Here is a 22177-nt window from a genome sequence, read left to right on the forward strand (position 1 = left end):
GTCTAAAATTTATACACTATCAGCAAATCATTAATTTATAAAGCAAAAGAAAATGTTGCAACAAGGCAAAAATATGCATTCCTCATTCTTCTAGCATTATAATTTCATTTTTCTTAAAAGTATTTGCAGTAGGTATATATATGCTCTATGTCTAAGTACACAAGTGAAATAAAATAATATGATGATCTTGTTTGCATTTGCAGATTGTATTTAGCTAGCATGATTTATGATCTCCTAAAAACAAATAAGTATAAAGCATGTGCATGTTTACATATTTTTCCAATTACTTATATTTAAATACAGTAATTCTAGAATGCTACTGCAACTTTCTGTTGTGACCTGAATGAAAGTAAACAGAAGTTGTTTTGTGACTGTATAATGGAAGACTCTGAGGACAGCTTTTAAACAGTTACCACCCACATTTCAAAAGGTTCTAATATTTTATGTATCAGTATGGGTTCTTAAAGGCTATTGAAGTGGTAATTCAAAAGAAGATATGAAATGATTCATATATACAAATCATATTGTGATATTAATAGATTTGTCTTGATTTTTCAAGTAGGGACTTCTATGCCTGCAATGGCCTTATACATAATGGTATGTAGGGACATAAATTGCTGATGACAATAACAATATAACTTTCAACATTGTTAGTTGCTTCTAAGTCATACTGATATGGAAATGTTAAATATTTCTAAGTACAGACCTTCACAGTATAAAGTTCTGGAAATGCATACCTTGCACAGTTAGATGCACCTGCATTGTTCTCGGAGTATGTTGAGTCTGCACAGAACACGTGTACGGGCCATCATCCGTCACATCTACATTCTGTATCTGGAGGCTGTAGTCCCTTTTATTCAATGTTGAAATTGAAACACGAGGATCCACTGACCACTTATCACCTCCCGCAAAAATAATACTTGACCGGTTCAGCCAGGCACCCTTTGAAGCTCCATCTTCCAAATAACACCTACAAATTACCAGAGACAGAATACCTATTAATCAGAATGAAAATGAGATACAACATTATCTTTGTTCTGAGTGCTACCCCATTTGCTGAATAATAGCACAGAATCAAATGCAAACATCAGACATAAACTCAGGAGACAAAACATACTGATACATCTTCCATTCCCAATGCAAATGTGAAACAAAACCTGCATATAGTCCTGTTTTTAAAAAGTGTGCATGTGCAAATTTTTGAAATCTTTGCTTAGTATAGAGTTGGTCTTCTGTATATAAAATTAACTAAAAACAAATCTTAAGGAAGAATGGAATGGGAGAGGGAGTAGGAGGTGGGACAGGAGTGGGGGTGGGAGGGCAGATATGGGGGGGAAGAACCACTAAATTCCTAAAGCTGTACCTATGAAATTTGTATTTGTTAAATAATAGCGTTCTTTAAAAAAAGTGTGCATGTACTTAAATTCAAAGGCAGTCAAAATCCTTTAAATTCAGTTTAGATAACAACTAATCTAAATAAAATTTAATTAGTTCAAATAACAATTTTCTATATTATATCACGTTTTTATTTGAAAAGATCTATGGTTAGGCTGGTTCAACTCAATCCAATTCTGAATGTGAAGCACTAGATACAAAGTATGGAATAGTACCATGCATATATTGATTTAAAAATATTTGCATAATGGTAAGCTTGAAACTGAAGTTATAAGTTACATTTTGCTGATAAAACCATATACTGTGTTAATTGATTGCTGGCTGCTCCACTTTCTATCCAGCTGCCTGCTATGGCTTGGAAAAGCATAAGATGGCCCAAGTCCTTGGGCCCCTGCACCCGCATGGGAGACCCAGAAGAAGCTACTGGGTCCTGGCTTTGGATCAGTTCAGCTCCAGCCATTGGGGCTAATTGGGGAGTAAACCAGCGGATGGAAGACCTCTCTCTCTCTCTGCCTCTCCTTCTTTCTCTGTGTAATTCTTTCAAATAAATAAACAAATATATCTTTTTAAAGGATGAGAGATGAAATTGGCTAGATAAACTAGAGCCTGCTGATCATGGCAAGTATGATGACAAATTTTTCAGGTCAAATTCAAAGTCAAATTCTAGAACAAAATTCAAAAACACAACTTTGTGTTGAATGGAAATCAGGCACATCAAGAGTTAGAACTGAAGAAGGCTGTGGTCATATGGCAGTGATTTTGCTGCAGTCTGGAGTTCTATATTTCATCCTGAAAACATTCTGATACAAATTCAAGACTGGCTTTCTTAAATGAGTACAAAGCACAGCTACAGAATGAAAACACACAACATAGAAATAGTTTGACAGCATTTCACAGAACACCTTGGGGAACTGAACACAGTGTTTGAGATTGCTACAAAATTGCAAGCTGAAGGCAACAGGCTGCCAACTGGATGAAACTAATCAGTGGGTGAAAAAGTAAGGAACAAGGTACACTGCAGTCTCATTTGCAGTCAGCCTCACCATCTACAGAATCCAAACCAGCAGAAGCCAAAAAGGACATTGTTAATTGAAAAAACCTTTATTAATGTATTTACTGAAGAAAATAAAATCCCTTTAATGATGTAGTTGAGTAACTGTGGGATATTTTCATTCTTAATAACATGCAGAAAGAGTATAGAACATATTTCCCATTTCACAAAATCACATTTGTTTTAGTTCAGGGCAGGACTCTGAAAGTCCACTGCTGGAACTATGGTATTACAATGTGCCATTTAGAGTTTGAATTCCTCAGGTGTTCCTTGAGTCTTCCCACATTCCTGAACTTCACGAATTGTCCTATTGGGTGTACCTAACAATGCAGTGGGGTGTGGATTTCTACACCCCTCACCATGGACTGTACATGGAGATGTTACAGCTAAGTGACTTGCCAAGGCCCAACTATCAGCAGATGGAAAAGCTGAATTTATAATCATCTTCTGTTTCTATTTTCCATGTCTTTCCAGTGTAATGCAGATCAAAGACTTTAAAAATAGGTTTCAGAATTAGAAAGATGATTATAATGTTGCAGAAATTACTGCAAGTAATTTCTTATTTACTGAATGTGACCAACTGCTTAACCTGTCCTATCCTAAAGGAAGCAGAAAATTAATTATTAATGGACATTTTACCATGAAAGTCTGATTTAGAACACTCTGCCAGACATTGCCCTTTCCCTGGAGGTAGTAGCATCTTTACCTTTATTTGGGGGGGGGGGGCATCAGAAGAACCACAGGGACTACTAGTCTTAGCAGAAGCACTAGTTCCCTGTTCTGGCATGGTAGGAACCTTAACAGTATAGAATTTAAATGCTTCACTATGATAAGAAAGGATCAAAGGAATAAAAATGTACTTGGATATGTATATTTCATAACTATCATGGGTTTCAACCCCAAGTTGAAGGGTATACATGGGAATGACCCTAGAATAACACTTTGAAGAAAAAAAGTTAAATTACTTTCTTGCATTGCTGTAAAGTTATTCTTAAAATATACTTCTGAGGTGGAATGTAAATAATCAAAACTACCACATATGAATTTTTTTGAGTAGAGAACAGCAAGGTTTATGTATGGTCTTCTTTGTCTTTTTTTAAGATTTATTTATTTATTTGATGGAGAGAGAGAGGAGAGGCAGAGAGAGACAGAGTCTTCCATCTGCTGGTTCACTCTCCCATTGGCCGCAATGGCCAGAGCTGCACCGATCTGAAGCTGGGAGCCCGAAGCTTCTTCAAGGTCTCCCATGTGGGTGCAGAGGTGCAAGGACTTGGGCCATCTTCTACTGCTTTCCCAGGCCATAGCAGAGAGCTGAATTGGAAATGGAGCAGCCAAGACTCCAACCAGTGCCCATATAGGATGCTGGCACCGCAGTGCCAGACCCATGTATGGTCTTCTATTGTATAAAATTATACAACACTTATATGGACAGGGAGCCAGCACTGTGGAGTAGACTAAACCCCCCACTGCGGGGCTAGCATCCTGAATGGGCACCCATTCATGTCCCTAATGCTCCTCTTCTGCTCCAGCTCTCTGCTATGGCCTTGGAAAGCAGTGGAGGATGATCCAAGTGCTTGGATCCCTGCACCTGTATGGGAGATCTGGAAGAATCTCCTTGTTCCTGGTTTCAGATGGGTTCAGCTCTGGCCATCATGGCCATTTGGGGAATGAACCAGCAGATGGAAGACCTTTCTCTTTGTCTCTCCCTCTCTCTGTCTATAACTCTACCTCTCAAATAAATAAATAAAAATCTTAAAAAAATACTTATATGAATAGTATATATAGATTTAAGGTCAAACATGAGATGACTATGTAAAATATAAGAAATAGGCTAAACTACCCAAACACACATAAATGTGTGTATGTATGTGTGATTTATTTTGTCATTATGATAAAGACTCATTGAGAATAGGGATTATGATTCTTACCTCTTTAACTCTACCCTATTTTTTCCTTTGACTATTGTTGCTTGACATTTATATGCTACACTAAGAAGTTTTAGTTAAGTAAGATATGCAGTGTATGGTGGATTGGGATGTGTGAGAGAGAGATAGAGGAGTGTGGTAGAAATGTATTTTTGTACACGTTGGGCATCCAAAACTCTTTCTCTTGATTTAAGAACTATAGTGTGCACAAATATAAGTCCATCACAATCTTGGCCCTTACAGAATGTGTTAGTACAGATTTTAAGGCATGTTGTTCATCATGTTCTAAAGATAACTGTCAAGAAAAACATGAAGTAAAATGTAGAAATTTTTGGATTATTGTTCTTCCCCTGGGAATATCTGGATTGGACATTTCACCCTTGAAGCTGTTTTGTTTTTTTTTTTCCTACAATTTAGGAATCAGCTTTTTAGAATTTAAATCATATCATCAACAACACTAAGCCTTCCAATTTCATTGTTAGGAAAAACTCTAATCCTGAGAGTGGCCTACACAATTACATGTAACTGGGTCCTGGGATGCCTTTCTGACTTCTCTCTTACCATTCTCTCCCTGTTTACTATGCTCTAGACTGTGGTCCTCTGGCTATGCTTCCAAGTCAGACATGTTCTTGCCTTTAGAACTTTGCATTTGTTGTTTCTTCTACCTGGAACATTCTTCTCTTAGATTTCTGCATTACTTGTTCCCTGTCTTCCTGATATCTTCATTAAACTATATAACAAATTAAATAGCAAAAATAACATCATTGTTCCCACACTTTGATTAGACATACTATGTGTTTATTTGACTGGATGTTGTTTCTACCCACCAGAAGATTTGATATTTTACTAAGTTGGTTATTTCTGTATTTTCCACAAACACTGGGCAATAAATCAAATGTTTGTTGAGCAGATGAATGAAGGCAACAATTAAGATACTTTTGGATAAAGGAATAATATGGTAAAGTATATCAAAATTCCCTATGTTCAGCCAAATTAGAAAAACCAAGTCACAACCACATAAGCAACAGTAATATATAAGTAAATGAAAATAAATATGGCAAAAATAATAACTGCTGTATCATGTAGAGGATGTGTTATATGATCCAAGACAATAGGTAAGAAACTAAGCATCACACTGATGGAACACAGGAAAGTAATAATTAAGGAGAAGAGATGGTAGGGTGCATGTGGTAAGTTGAGCAAATCATTCATACACACCACCATTTACAATGAGAAAAAACACCACATTTTAGTTTCTACTAAAGAACTCGTACAAATCATTAGACAGGCTTATTATGTGCTATGCATTTTGGTAGGTACTTTACATTTAGTATCCACTTAATCCTCACATAACCTATGTGCCAGATACTACTGCAACATTTTTTTTTTTTATCCATGAAAACACAAAGATACTGACAAGTTTTGGCGTCAAAAGACAGTTGCCTCCCACTGTTAACTGCAGTGACAAATCACACTCTGTCTTTCCAGAAGTAAATGGTAGCAGGGTGAGGTGCACTGCCTGTTTTGAACAGAGAAATTCAGGCTGTGAAAGACACATAGGTCATGTGAGTGACCAAGTCATTAATGGGGCAGGATGGAACAAGAGTCCTCTGGTCACAAAGCAGGATTATTTCCTTCTCTCTGGATTTCAACATGGAATATTTTAGCAGTGAGAGATCTTAGAATTCCTTTGAAGTATAGACAATTAAATCGTTTGAATAAAAATGGTCAGTAGCAAATATATCCTTTAACTGGTTATATCATTGCATTTCTTGAAAGTTATTTTTTCCACTCAAAAAAATCTGCTAGAATACCTACTTTATAAGAAGTTCCAAAAATACACGCTGAAGCATAAGCTGTGTCAATACCATACCAAATATCATGACAAATAATGAAAGTTTCAACCAATCATTTGGGTGTTTTATATACACAATTCCAAATCCCTTTCTATTAGAGATGTATAGAAAATAGTTTAAATGTTTCATTTTGTTTCAGGCTTGTTAATAACATAAACTCATGCTTAAGGCAGTTCATGCTTATCTAATAATGAAGGCATTGCTCATTGCTGCTTCTCAACTTTCAAGAAAGTACATACTGTATATTAGGCAGGTCCTTATTGAAGGGTATGAGTTCCACTTAGTGAGCTATTAGCTGATCAAACTGATGTTGGAAGACTTCTAACAGCCTCTGCCTGGAATACTATCTCCGTTGGGGATGAAATCTGAAAGGTGGACATCAGAGACTTTAGCAAAAATTAGCATATTTAGGCTATTTATTATTTTTAATGCTCTGTTAAGGAAAAAGCCTGTGGTAGCCGAGGAATGATTCTGTCCTTTTACATCTCTAATTCCTGTAGCACATTACAAAAACATAAGCCTTAGCATCATTACCAGTATTCCACACAGCAGGATTTATTCAGCTCCATGGAAAGTGACGAGATTTTTGCAAGACATGTTGATTAATGAAAGTTCCTATTACAGGCACTAATTAATTAAAGAAGAAAAGTACAATTTCATTTAATTCAAAGCTAAACCATATGAAAATGAAATTCTTATGAAGGGATTGGCCAGACACTTTCATAGCTGTCTCTACATTATATTACAAAGTCCTAAATTTGACAAAAGGAGAACTTCCAGAAACATACAAAAAAAAAATCAGAATCCTGTAGCATTTGCATGCTAATTCTGCCCTCAAAAGAAGCTTTGATATCTTGACTTCCAGGCCAAAATGAGGGAAGAGAAGTGAAGCAGAGATTAAACACAGAAGAATACATTCTATCCCTTCAACCACCAGCCTAAGTTTTTAAGGTACTTTGCTAATTTCCTTTGTGGCAATTATTTCCTAGAAAAACTGGGTATAAATTATGTTTAAATAATGTATATATCTTAAATAATATCACTCTCTATAATATTTTGATTGAGTTATAACTTTCAGTTCTTTCCTGCAACTACTTTAGACAGAAATGAGTCTAAGCATCTACTTTGGCATGTGTGAGGATGATGGCACGCTTTGCCAAGGATGATGGGACATCCGCTTATTGGCAACTTGTTTAACAAGTTTCTACTATTTGAAAAAGGGCTTGCCTTTGTAAGGGACAAGAATAATATTTAAATATGTTTTCAGGGTCTATATTTTGGTGCAGTGGTTTAGGCCACCACCTGTGACACAGGCATCCTATATGAGTTCCTGCTGCTTGACTTCCTATCCAGCTCCTGCTAATGTACCTGGGCAAGCAGTGGATGATGGCCCTAGTCCTTAGGTCCTTGCTCCCATGTGGGAACCTGGATGAAGCTTCTGGCTCAATACTAAGCACTTACAAAAATATTAAAGAGGCAGGTAGGTCTTATTAATCCAGGTTCCCTGCCCCTGATATGGAAGAACCAGATTGCATTCCTGGCTCCCAAGTTTCAGCCTGGTCTAGTTCACTGGCTGTGGTGGGCACTGGGGAATCACTCAGCAGAGGTACGATCTCTCTCTCTCTCTCTCTCTCTTTCTCTGCCTTTCAAAGAAATGAAAATAAATAAATCTAAATTAAAAACATAGTAGTGTATGCATGGATGTAGGAGTGATGAATGGAACAGAGTGTAACTATCCTAACAATGAGGAGATGTTAAATACATAACAAACTAGCTTAGGGCAAGGGTAATTTTGTTCCTATGCCTATAAACATGATCCAAGTTGGAAATTTTCTTTGATTTTTACTTTTTAGTTTCTGAATTCAACTAAACCAGCTTGCTTTCTCCCACACGGACTTGAATGTGAGATATTTAAATCTGGAAAGGAATCAAGATTTTGTTAACTGGCAGGTGCTCTGAACCGCCGTGGGGAGCATTCTGTCTACAGCGTAGTCTCCCTGGCAGCTGCTTCGTGGAGAAGTTGGACTTTCACCTCAGGATCTATAAAGGGAATGAACACTACATTCAAAATGCACGCAGGAGGTGTTTAAAACAGTAGTACCAGAGAGGGGGTACATAATCAGGCCTGGAAAAGTGACGGAGACAAATCTGTGGGCTCCAGGCAAGTCTTTCTATTCCATTCTCATTGGGCTGGAGCCAGGTACATACAACCTCATTCCCCAAATAAAAGAATGAACAATATGCGAGTCTCTACTAAACACATTATTAACAACTCATTTCCCTTCCATCCACTGTCTTTTTTGCTTCAGTCATTTCTATTTGCAAACAAATGGAGATGATAAAATAAGAAGCAGAACTTGGATACACAGGAAGGCTCCAAACTCAGCTGTTTTCAAAACTAAGTATATGATGCTACCTTGCAGTATCAGTGAGTATAGACATTAAAATGAATCTCTCTCTCTCTCTCTTTCTCTCTCTCTCTCTCCCTCTAATTTACTCTCAGTTTATATTGGTCTTTTTTTTTAAGATTTATTTATTTATTTGAAAGTCAGAGTTACACAGAGAGGAGAGGCAGAGAGAGAGAGAGAGAGAGAGAGGTCTTCCATCCGATGGTTCACTCCCCTAATGGCCACAATGGCCGGAGCTGCACTGATCTGAAGCCAGGAGCCAGGAGCTTCTTCCGGGTCTCCCTCATGGGTGCAGGGGCCCACGGACTTGGGCCATCTTCTACTGCTTTCCCAGGCCACAGTAGAGAGCTGGACAGGAAGTGGAGCAGCCGGGTCTCCAACCGGCGCCCATATGAGATGCTGGTGCTTCAGACCAGGGTGTTAACCCAAACCCACTGTGCCACTGCGTCAGCCCCTTATATTGGTCTTTAAAATTCCTGTTGGTCTTATTTTTTTTCTAGTAAGAATTATTCTGAGCACAAATTTTGGTTTATGAATAAAGAATGGCTACAAAGCACAGCTAATTAAAGCTAGTCTTGCAATCATTAACTAAAGTAGCCATTAATCCATATTTATCTGTCTTTTCTTGAGAAAATTGACTAAAACATAATTCAGTATGAAATAAGCCTTAAAATATGAATTAGGGAATGTAACCTGGGGGGAAAAAGTGTAGTGTTTCATTTTCAATTCTTTCTGCAAAGAAATTTACTCAAAACGTTTACTCAAAAGATGTTAAAAATTAAAAATAGTTTCAAATTTGAATCTTTGCTCCATCTAATTTGTAATTGTTATTTTTTAATAATACCTGTAGTAGAACCTGGGATAAGTTACTTTACCTTAGTCTTCTCACCTGTATGATAGGAAAGTAACTGAACTTGCCTTATGAAATTGTTATGAGAACTAAAGCAACTAACTTAATATGCTTAGGGTAGAGCCAGAAGCATGACAAGTGTATATTTAAGGTTAACTATTATTACCCATCATCTACGATTAACTTTGTATGTAAAAATAAAATAAAACTATCATAGCCATCTACAATAAGAAACTTTGTGCTATAACATATAATAAAAAAAGAGGCATTCATAGAGTCTGCCTTTATATAGCAAAACTTTTTTCTGTACAGTCAGTGCTGTCTACGGCCATACCACCCTGAACGTGCCCGATCTCATCTGTACAGTCAGTGCAAAGGGAAGGTTCACATAATTTTGTAGAGAAACAAATGTACACCTACTTCTTGCGTTGAACTTCTGTAAAATTGTTTTTTTATACTTCCTCAGATTATACATAAAATAGCCTCAGTGTTAAAAAAATAAGAAGTTATATTGGAACTCAAAACATACATTGAGAAATGAATTTCCCATTTTATTATCAAGTGTTTTGAGCAAATAGTTAAATCTATATTTAGTCTTTAGTTACTTCATAAAAAATAGAGATAGCATCAACTGTATAAAGGAGCTCTCCTTTTGGTATGACATCAAGGAAATTGTGCTTAAGAGTTAAGCTTATAAAGTCATAAAGTGAACCATAAATGGAAATATTTGTAATTACTGTATGGGTTTTTTAAATTTTTTTATGTATTTCTATAAAGGGAACAGATTTCGTGTATTTTATATCTACAGTTTAAGAACATAATGATACTTTCCACTCTCCTTTCCACTCTTCCATCCCTTTTTTATTTTTCTTTTAAGTTTTGTGATGACACACTTTTGATTTCTTTTGTAATTACAAGCTTAATTCCACATTAAACAAAAGAATTCACTAAATAGCAAGTAGTACCTCAGGAGTATAGACAAAGGCTGTAAAAATAATCAAATCTCAAGATGTCAATTTCACTCATATACATTTTTTGTACTCTAAATATTAATTACCACAAATCAAAGGAACCATATTTGTCTTTTTCGAACTGGCTTATTTCACTAAGCATAATGGTCTCCCATCGTATCCATTTTGTTGTGAAAGATGGGATTTCACTCTTCTTTTTGCCTGAGTGGTTTATACAATGTATATGCACACCACATTTTCTTTACCCAGTAGTCATCAGTTGATGGACATCAGGGTTAACACCATATCTTAGCTATTGTGAATTGAGCTGCTATAAACATGGGAGTACAGATAACTCTTTCATATGCTGATTTTATTTTCTTTGGGTAAATTCCCAGGAATAGTATGGGTTAATTATATTACATCCCTAGGATGTGACCATAATTCTATAAGTAGAGGCTACATGAGCACAGTGAACTTACAAAGCCTATTTAGATGAAGTAAATGATTACCCTTTTTTCCCTTTTTATTGGTTCATAAGGCAATTTTGTAAACTATGGACATGAACAGACTTTTTAAAAGTGGCACTTAAGGCATCAGTGTTTGGCCTAAGAATTGAGACACCTGAGATGCCCACATCCCATATCTAATGCATACATTTGGGTCCTGTTTCTGCTCCAGATTCCAGCTTCTCGTTAATGTGCACCATTGGAGGAAAGTATTAATGACTCAATTTCCTGTGTCTCTGCCATCTACATATGAGAGTCTCATTGATTCCATGCTCCTGATTTCAGCCTAGTCCCGTCCCCACTTTTTTCAGGCATTTGGGGAATGAACCAGTAGATGGAATCTCTCTGTCTCTTTCTCTGTCTCTATTTGACTCTTAAATAAATTTTTAAAAATTGTCACTTACCTTTTTTATCATTATCTAAAGTTTGCAAAACCATAATTTCTTTCTACTACAAATATGTCCACTTCAAAATTAAATTGTTAATTCTCTCTTTTGAATATATCCAAAGAAATCTAACACAATGATTTAATGTTCAGTAACAGCCATTCATTTAGAAAAAAATGAACAAGCTCTAACTTAAAAGAAATGTTACAGCACTTATTTTCAAATTATCATTCCATTACTGCCAGTTAATTTGATCTTCATATTTTTTGTTCTTTAAAGTCTTAAATAAAACTGTCTCTTCTATGCCATGAAATTAAACATGTAAATTCATATTAAATAAGTTTTGTGAAGCAAAAAATCTTATTTTTAATAATATTAATAGACACAATTGCTGACTTCAAAGCATACTACAAAACTATAGTAATTAAAATAGCATGATACTGGAACAAAAACAGAGATCAATATAACAGAATAGAGATTTCAGAAATTACTCCATGTACTTACAGCCAATAGATTTTTGAAAAAAAGCTGCCCAGACCTTACATTAGAGAAAGGATAATTTTTCAATAAATTGTGCTGGTAAAACTGGATGTATATATGTAAAATAATGAAATTAGATCTCTATCTTTCATCATATACAAAAATCAACTCAAGATGTATCAAAGACCTGAGATTGCACTCTGGCCTCAGAATCAGCCCTTAAGGCATTCGGATCTGGCTAAAAAGCCCATAAGAGTTTCTCAGGCATGGAAAGCCAAGACACTCTGGAAAAAAAAATAACCTAAATGAAAGATCTCTGTGAGTGAGATCCCAGTGGAAAGTATGGGCCATCAAAGAAGGAGGTACCTTTCTCTGAAGGGAGGAGAGAACTTCCACTTTGACTATGACCTTGTCTAAATAAGATCAGAGTTTGTGAACTCAAGAGGCTTCCAAAAGTGATCCTTGTTAAATATAAGAGTGGGAATAAGAGAGGGAGGGGATGTACAATTTGGGATATGCTCAATCGTACTTGCCCCAAATGGTGGAGTTAGAAACGTGCCAGGGGATTCCAATACAATCCCACAAAGGTGGCATGTACCAATGCCATCTACTATGACCCTGTCAGAATAAGATCGAAGTCGGCGAACCCTAAAGGCTTCCATTCCATGCCCCCAGACAGGTTTAATGGATCCCTCCTAAGGACTGCATTGCCCTAGCACATTAACTGTCTTGTTTTATTACCTGTACTGTAAGCTTCCTCACTGAGTCATTTATTACCCCTGTTAAACTGAAGACTTTGGTTGGATTACTAAATATGAAGTTCAATAAGGAGTCCACTGTTCATTACAGTTGTTATTTAAAAATACATATTTTTGAACACTATGTGAATACCATCTGAATGGTGTGTAAAAGAAGAGACAACACACTGTGCTGTATGGGCATAGTTCAGGACAGGTTTAGCACAAGAATAAGCAGTGACACTCAGATTACTGTATTTTCTCTGTGGTTCAAAATGAAAGAAATCATTTGGAACAAACAGGACTACCCACTATCTATAGAAATTACTTTTACCTGCTAGAACATTTTACATTAAAAATAACTTTGTTTTGCTAAATTCTAGTTTTGACACATTGAAAGTTGCAAACTGAGCCAATAAGCTGAAAAGCCCTTCACTCAGCCCAACTTCCAAAGTGACCACTGCAGCTGAGGGGATGGTCAAGTAGGGTCAGCAACATTGCAGGCAGAACTGTAAATTTCTTGTTAGAGATGCCCCCTGCCTTTACCTGGCCAGCTCTCCTCCCAGGCCAGCCAAGTAATGAAAGTCAACAGAGTGCCTTCCCCTAGGAGGTTCACACCTCCCTTAGGATGTACCCCATGTGAAGAGATAGATAGGTCTGGGCCTCTGAATTTACAAGGCCTAAAGCCCACCAGATTATTATCAAGCCCCTTCTATCAGGTTCTATTTGCCTCTCAATCAGAAAACTTAATTGTAGCTTAGACAGCACCTTTCTTAGCTCCTCTAATAATGACTCTGTCCTTTGTTCTAGACCTTGTCTAGCACACTTGGGCCTCATTCCTTTGTAATCATAACCTCTACTCTACCACCAATGGCTCTACTCCCAACATGTGTGTACTGATGGTCCTCTTCCCCACTTAATGCTGTATAATTGTTCAAACCTGGTAATTGCCACTCTTAGGATCATTGGTTACTATCCTCACTCTGTCTTTTATGACCTTGTCTAAATATGATCAGAGTCAGCAAACTTGGAAGGCTTCCATAGCCTTGGCAACTCATGACGACAGCCTAGGGTGGTTACTGGCGCCATAAACTAGAGTGTCAATTTGTTGGGTCAACAACAGGAGCTACTGTGCACTTGCTCCTCATGTGGGATCGCTGTCCTTAATGTACTGTACATTTTGATTTAATGCTATAACTAGTACTCAAACAGTATGTTTCACTTTGTGTTTCTATGTGGGTGCAAACCGTTGAAATCTTTATACTAAATTGATCTTCTGTATATAAAGATAATTGAAAATGAATCTTGATGTGAATGGAAGGGGAGAGGGAGCGGGAGAGGGGAGGGTTGCGGGTGGGAGGGAAGTTATGGGAGGGGAAAGCCATTGTAATCCATAAGCTGTACACTGGAAATTTATATTCAATTAAAAATAAAAAAGAAAACACATCAAGTTTTGAAGGGAATTTTAAAAAAAAATTATACAATAAATATATATTATTTATATAATCAAAAAAAAAAAAAAGAAAGTTGCAAACTGATACCTGTCTCAGGAAAACAAGTGGAAGTCATTTAAATGTTGGTACTTTCTTTCCTAAATTTCTAAAACATGTGAGGAAACACTGAGAAGCTGGGTTAAATAGATAAAGTGTGCTTGAGGAAGCAGGAAGAAAATGTACTTGATAAGTAGATCAATATTTTCTTAAACCTGAGAAAACTTCCCTATTCAGTTTTGATTCAAACAATGTTATTTCAAGTTCTTATTCTTACAAATGAGAGGATATGATCTCCACAATTTTACTTGAGGACCTACCAATATAGTCTTAGTGAAAGATTATTAATGTTGACAAAGTTCAGAGTTCTTGGCCAGAGTGTTTTATTTATTAAGCAAAGGTAATCATGTCATGTACTGCCCTTATGTTTACCTGCAATGTCTTGTTGAACACACAAGTAATTGCTTTTAGCCTAATTTGTAGTTAGTGTGTTATTTGAGGAACATAACTAAACAAATGAATAAGAAATGAATAGTAATTATAAACTAGAGAAGAAAAAGAAAAGTGGATACTGTTTGTAAATTAGAAATATGAAATATACAGTTCCCTAAAATTTGTAAAGGTCATTCCATTTGCAATTCTTTTTAACTGAAATATTTTCATTCTCAATAAAACTATGTTTTATTCTAGAACTCATTTCTTTTGTAAGCAACTCCTTACAGGGCTCTATACAATTCTCTACCTTAGCCATTAATCTCTCACGTGAAGCTGTCAAAATCTTTTAAGAAAATCGAAATGTACTATATCCACTTTTCTTATCTTTCACAGTGCATTATTTTCAAGCAGCCCAGCAAGTTAGTTAAGCAAAAACCACCTTGTAAAAATCATGTTAGGAATACAGCCACACTTTCCTCGGCTCTCATTCTGCTACCAATATTTCACCATGGCCTCTAAAATCAATACAGAACACACAGGTCTATTGTTTCCAGCTTTGTTTGTCTCCTGAGCTCCCTAATTCATGACCAGCTCCTAACTCACGAAGACTTCATGGGCATCATACAGTAGATACACACGCATCCTCCTCTCTCTCTAACTGACCTCATTAATATGAGTCATTGAAAGAATCTGTCATGCCTTTGGTTTTCTTTTCTAATCCATTTATCGTATATGCATCTTTAGGATTTCAATCAAACAGTGTACAACTCTTTAAAGGCCTAATTTTTTCATGTAGTTAGTGCGTAAGAAGAAAAAGATAGGTTATATAATAAATGTAGAGCTTATGGACAACAGTTTAAAGATAGATTTTAAAGTAGCATTTTATTCCGTTATGAGTGTATGAATGTACAAAATTCCTTTGACATGAACACTGGTCTAATAACTGAAGCATGCCACTTTTGGCCAAGTACACTTTTGATTTTGCCAAACATCAAATTGCCTTGCATATTATGAGAAACATTTGTCTTTCATCTGTAGCTGTGGCTGAAAGTCATCATTATCTAACAGATGCATGGTGACTCTGACGAAATGAGCTGATCATTCCAATCAGCTATTAATGGATAGCAAACTGTAACAGGCAGTTTACTGATATTACCACTAATTAAAGCCCACCTTTACATTAAGATAGAGAAAATTAAGGTGATACACACCTGTCTAACCTTACTAAATTACAAAGAATACATAAAATTAAATCAAGATTTTTTGGGATAAAGTCTGAGTCAATTTCCATTTCAGTTCCTTCAACAATTTGTTGAGTTCTGACTATAAAAATATGCTAGAAAATTGGCTGGCGCCGTGGTTTAACAAGCTAATCCTCCGCCTTGCGGCGCTGGCACACTAGGTTCTAGTCCTGGTTGGGGCGCCGGATTCTATCCCGGTTGCCCCTCTTGCAGGCCAGCTCTCTGCTATGGCCCGGGAAGGCAGTGGAGGATGGCCCAAGTCCTTGGGCCCTGCACCTGCATGGGAGACCAGAAGCACCTGGCTCCTGGCTTCAGATCAGTGAGACGAGCCGGCTGCAGCTGCCATTGGAGGGTGAACCAACGGCAAAAAGGAAGACCTTTCTCTCTGTCTCTCTCTCTCTCTCACTATCCACTCTGCCTGTCAAAAAAAAAAGTATATTTGAAAATATGCTAGAAAATTAAAAGACATAAAAAGATTTTCTTACCTTCAAAACTAACAATCTATAAAAAAGGATAAGCAAAATTCTTGGACCGTATTGACTATGATAGATATGATAGAAGTAAAATAAGAAACACAATGGTTTATAGAAATTCAAAAAGGGAAAAGACACATCTCTCTCTAATAGAAGTAAGAAAATTTCCTGAAGAGATTGGTATTTGAGATGATTATAGACAGGAACCAGAGAATAAGAAAAGAGGAAGGCCAAGAACTATCAAGAGAAGAGTTCTCAGAAAAGAGTCTAAGAAAAGTACAGTTAAATTGGCACACAATAGGGAGTAAAGTGGTGGAAAAGCATGGGATCAGATTTGATAGAAAAGGAATACAGGAGAAAAATGAGGGATAAAGCTCCAGAATTCACCTGGAGGTGAATGGTAGATATTTTAGACACCAATCTGTGTATTTCAAAATAGTTTCAGTAGGCAATAAAGACTTTTTAGAGCAGTTAAAGAACATTATTTAAAAAAGTTTGAGGAGGAGAGCTTTTTGAGCATGTTCTAGGAACTAGAGGGTAAGCTAAATGATTTTGCATTTACTATGAAATTTCTATTTTCATCATAACACTTATTATCTATTTTAAATACTGGAGGAAAAGGAGATTCCAGAACTATAAAAACCTTTCCCAAGGTAGGAGAATCAGAAAGAAGCAGTGTACTAGATGGCCTTTTCATTCATTCAATTACTATTTTCACCAAGTAGTTACTGAACTTCTTACTACTTCTCAGCATCATGTCTTTTGCTAAGATTATTAAGTTGGGGATACGTGGTCCCAGAAACAGAATGAGAAGTATGAGTACAGATCACAAGGGCATTCTGTTACAGATAGTATTATTTAGGAAGGTAAATAGCCCAAAGAGAGGATAAAAGAGTGAAAGCATAATGTGTCCTGTGCAGCTGAAGTGAAGATTTTTAAAGTGGGCAGAAGATGTAGTTATAAGAAAGTGAATAATCTTGTCCAGAGGCCATGACATGATTGGTTTGTCAAAAAAGAAAATTTACTAGCACTCTGGCCTCAGAATCAGGCCCTAAGGCATTCGGATCTGGCTGAAGAGCCCATGAGAATATTTTAGGCATGGAAAGCCAAGACACTCTGGGGAAGAAAAAAAAAAAAAACCTAACTGAAATATCTCTGTGAGTGAGATCCCAGTGGAAAGAACGGGGCCATCAAAGAAGGAGGTACCTTTCTCTGAAGGGAGGAAAGAACTTCCACTTTGACTATGACCCTATCGGAATAAGATCAAAGTCAGCGAACCCTAAAGGCTTCCATAGCTTTAGCAACTCATGACTAGAGCCTAGGGAGATTACTGAGGCCATAAACAAGAGTGTCAGATTGTTAAGTCAACAACAGGAGTCACTGTGTACTTACATCTCATGTGGGATCTGTCCTTAATGTGTTGTCTAATGTGAAGTGATGCTATAACTATTACTAAAACAGTATTTTTACACTTTGTGTTTCTGTGTGGATGCAAACTGATGAAATCTTTACTTAGTATATACTGAATTGATCTTCTGTATATAAAGATAATTGAAAATGAAAAAAAAAAGAAACCTGATGTTAAATTGGAAATTTATCATGTAGGATCTCTGTCTTTAATGTGCTGTACACTGTTATTTAATGCTATAACTAGTACTCCAACAGTATTTTTTCACTTTGTGTTGCTATGTGGGGGCAAACTGTTGAAATCTTTACTTAATATATACTGAACTGATCTTCTGTATATAAAAAGAATTGAAAATGAATCTTGATGTGAACGGAAGGGGAGAGGGAGCGGGAAAGGGGAGGGTTATGGGTGGGAGGGAAGTTATGGGGGGGGAAGCCACTGTAATCCATAAGCTGTACTTTGGAAATTTATATTCATTAAATTAAAGTTAAAAATAAATAAATAAATAAAAGAAAATTTAAGAAATTAAATGAGAGAGTCATGGTCCAGCCCAAAAGACAGATGTCCCAAAAGACAGATGTCTAGCAGTCTAGTAAAAAACAAGAGGAAACAGGTAACACTGCTTCCAATAGATCAAATGTGGATACCTGGAATAAGCATTACTTAAATCTAGGGAAATTAGAGGAATTGGTTTGAGAGTAGAGAGAGTTATTTTCTTTTAGTATATTTCATTTGAGGTATAGGTGAGTCTCAGGAGGACACAGTCCACAAGTAATTATAAAAGCAGTCATTAGGAAAGAAATGTATTTAGAAGTTACTCACAATAGATGTCTCATGATATGGGACCTTATGGATAGAGAAGGAACACTTTAGAGAAGATAAACAATATTACTGAAAAAAGTTTGGGGAACAGAATCTTGGAGACCCATTTCATTATGGCATTGAAAGTAGTAGGAAATAGATATTTTAATATGAATGCTAAGAAAAGTAAAAGCAGGAAGAGATGTTTTTCAGAGTTTAATGTTACTGAAAAGTCAAAGAAGAAGACAGAAAATATTAACTGGAAGATTATTTCTCAGTGACCAAGTACAATTTTAGAAGAGTGATGACAATGTGAGGATGCAAACATTTTAAGAGATTTTTTTTTTTTGGGGTGAGAAGGAGGATCAACAAAAAACTATACTTTTTTCAGTGCCCAATATTAGTCTTTACAAGGCATAGATCCACCCTCTCTTTTTCCCACTCATATATTTAACAGGGATCACTTTTCAGTTAAAATTTAAACACCCAAGAATAATTGTGTGTTAATTACAGAATTCAAACAATAGTACTAGAACAAAAAAATACTATAATGGATAAAGAATTGCACTGTACATCAACAGTCAGGACAAGAGCTGATCGAGTCACTGTTTCTAATAGTGTCCAATTCACTTCAACAGGTTTCCCCTTTGGTGCTCAGGAGGAGATGTACAATTTGGGACATGCTCAATCGGACTTGCCACAAATGGTGGAGTTAGAAATGTGCCAGGGGATTCCAATACAATCCCACAAAGGTGCCATGTACCAATGCCATCTACTAGTCCAAGTGATCAATTTCAGTTCACAACTGATCACACTGATAGTTTTAAGAGTCAAAGGGATCACACAAACAAGACAAGTGTCTGCTAATACTAACTGATAGAATCAAAAAGGGAGAGAACAATCCATCCATCATGGGAAGCGGGATACACAGCAGACTCATACAATGGCAGATGTCCTAAATAGCACTCTGGCCTCAGAATCAGCCCTTGAGGCATTCGAATCTGGCTCAAGAGCCCATGAGAGTATTTTAGGCATGGAAAGCCAAGACACTCTGGGAAAAAAAAAAAAGAAGACCTAAATGAAAAATCTCTGTGAGTGAGATCCCAGTGGAAAGAATGGGGCCATCAAAGAAGGAGGTACCTTTCTCTGAAGGGAGGAGAGAACTTCCACTTTGACTATGACCCTGTCGGAATAAGATCAAAGTCAGCGAACCCTAAAGGCTTCCATAGCCCTGGCAACTCATGACTAGAGCCTAGGGAGATTACTGAGGCCATAAACAAGAGTGTCAGATTGTTAAGTCAACAACAGGAGTCACTGTGTACTTACTTCTCATGTGGGATGTGTCCTTAATGTGATCTTCCGTATGTAAAGATAATTGAAAATGAAAATAAAGAAAACTTGGTTTTAAATTGGACACTGCATAGAAAATTAAGCAATTTTTTAAAAATATCATGTAGGATCTCTGTCTTTAATGTGCTGTACACTGTTATTTAATGCTATAACTAGTACTCCAACAGTATTTTTCACTTTGTGTTGCTATGGGGGGGCAAACTGTTGAAATCTTTACTTAATATATACTGAACTGATCTTCTGTATATAAAGAGAATTGAAAATGAATCTTGATGTGAATGGAAGGGGAGAGGGAATGGGAAAGAGGAGGGTTGCTGGTGGGAGGGAAGTTATGGGGGGGGAAGCCATTGTAATTCATAAGCTGTACTTTGAAAATTTATATTCATTAAATAAAAGTTTAAAAAAATAAAATAAAATAAAATAAAATAAAATAAAAAAGTAGATCCATGTAAAATTGAAATTTCAACAGCTTTCTCAATCTTCTTTTTCAACTCATGATATTTTAATGTCTCTAAGTATGTTTCCTTTATCTTATTACTTATATAACACAGGCTAATTAGAGATAAAATTAGACCATCTTTTGCAAACCTGTTTTGTAGTCTTTCAAATTATGATTTAGAAGCTACTTACTTGCTCATTGTACAGTTGATAAGAATCATTTAATTGCTGACAATTTTTCTCTAAAAAGATGCATTCAAAGTTTCTCTTTAGACAATTAACATTTTACACTAAAGTTACTCTTGAAAATTAATACTTCAGTTCTCAAAATGATCTGATTAGTGGGAGGGTCTTTATTTCATTAGCTTTAAATTATTTGTATAATTTAAAATACATAGATTTATGATTGTATCTGATACCATTTATTACTCACTCAGGAGCTCGAGAAAATGTTTAGACTTCTCATTATTAAATTTTCAATGGGACTATTTTAAGTATTAAATAATTATAAACTCAGGTTATGTCCCTGTTTCTTATTGACATTGAAAATGGCTTTTTTGTAAGCACATCTCCTGGGTACATTTGGAGAACAAAGACAGTAAAGAAGAAATTGCTCTGTTTAAGGAAAAGGGTTTTCATATAAATTGATTTACTATACTGCACTACAGTATATTGTACTAATTATCATGAATCCAACTTTTATATCATCTTGGTAGACCATGGTTTAAAATTTTTAAATTCAGGCTTTGAAACAAATGAATGACAATATATTACAGTCAGCTGGATACAAGCCTAAACAAAATGGAAGACTTGAAAAAAATTGCTGATCTATGCAATTACCATGATAATTTACACATAATAACCTCAGAATTATTCAGCATTAAATGGAGAACAAAGACAGTGATGGAATAATGATAATTTCTAATGTCCCATGCCTTCATGATATCCAGAAGACTGGAGAAACCAGTATATTGTTAGAATTATATCTATGGAACCTGTAACTACATGGAATCTGTTAAAACCTACTTAAGGATTAAAATAAAAAAAAATTAAAAGCTAACAATGAAATCCATACCAGCACATTGCTGAAAACAGAAAGTACAATAATACAATTAATCCTAACAAGTGTACTGTAATGCTGTAGCATCAGTCACACAAAGTAAGGATCAAACAATAATTACCACCATCATTGCTATCATTTCTTAATGAAAATGTGGTTAATGATATATTAGCATTAATTAAAGAAGTAAAAATACTTTGTAAAGTTAGTGTTTTAAAATTTTGCATTCGAGCAAGATGCTTTCATGTTCAAACTATATACAGCTAGAAGTGAAATTGGAGCTCAAGTCCAACTAAACTCAAATTCCTGATATTTCCTACCATAATATCCAGATTACTACAAGAATAGAATTTTCTAAGATATAATTTATTAATATGCACTGAGCAACTCTTTGGTTCTACTACATTTCACTGGATTATCTAAGTGAGTTCAGAAAATACTATTTTTTCATAGCCCATAGTCAAATTATGTGTAGACCCAATGAATGGCACATTCAGTATTAGTACAGGAGGCTAAAACTTATAATGCAGAAGGTAATTCTCTTATATTGTAGTGGATAAATTCTTGAATACTGATAATGTCCCTATACCAGTCTACAGAAGTAAACGCACTGAACTCAGGCAACTGGAAACATGAAAGATGGAAAACTCCCAAGGGCCAGCGCTATGTCATATTGGGTAAAAACTGTCGTATAAGCACTGGCATCCCATATAGGTGCTGGTCCATGTCCAGGCTACTCCACTTCCGATCCAGCTTTCTGCTTGGTTCTGCAAAAGCAGTAGGAGATGGGCCAAGTGGTTGGGGTCCTGTGCCCATGTGGGAGACCCAGAAGAAGCTCCAGGCTTGGAGCTTCAGATTGGCCCAGCTCTGGCCCATCTGGGGAGTGAACCAGTGGATGAAAAACCTGTTTGTCCCTCTCTCTGTCTGTAACTCT

The 22177-nt window shown here is 36.2% G+C and overlaps 1 protein-coding gene across 1 annotated transcript in view; it reads right to left on the bottom strand.

The window, feature by feature from the left end:
- The window catches only part of NEGR1 (neuronal growth regulator 1), a 952382-nt gene that overhangs the window by 568162 nt on the left and 362043 nt on the right, over positions 1 to 22177 (bottom strand). The window contains exon 2 of the mRNA XM_062191543.1: positions 738 to 970. Coding sequence (XP_062047527.1) covers positions 738 to 970 — 233 coding nt within the window. The remainder of the gene's footprint in view (positions 1 to 737; positions 971 to 22177) is intronic.

The sequence above is a fragment of the Lepus europaeus genome, chromosome 5 (genome assembly GCF_033115175.1).
Source record: "Lepus europaeus isolate LE1 chromosome 5, mLepTim1.pri, whole genome shotgun sequence".
Lineage (NCBI taxonomy): Eukaryota > Metazoa > Chordata > Mammalia > Lagomorpha > Leporidae > Lepus > Lepus europaeus.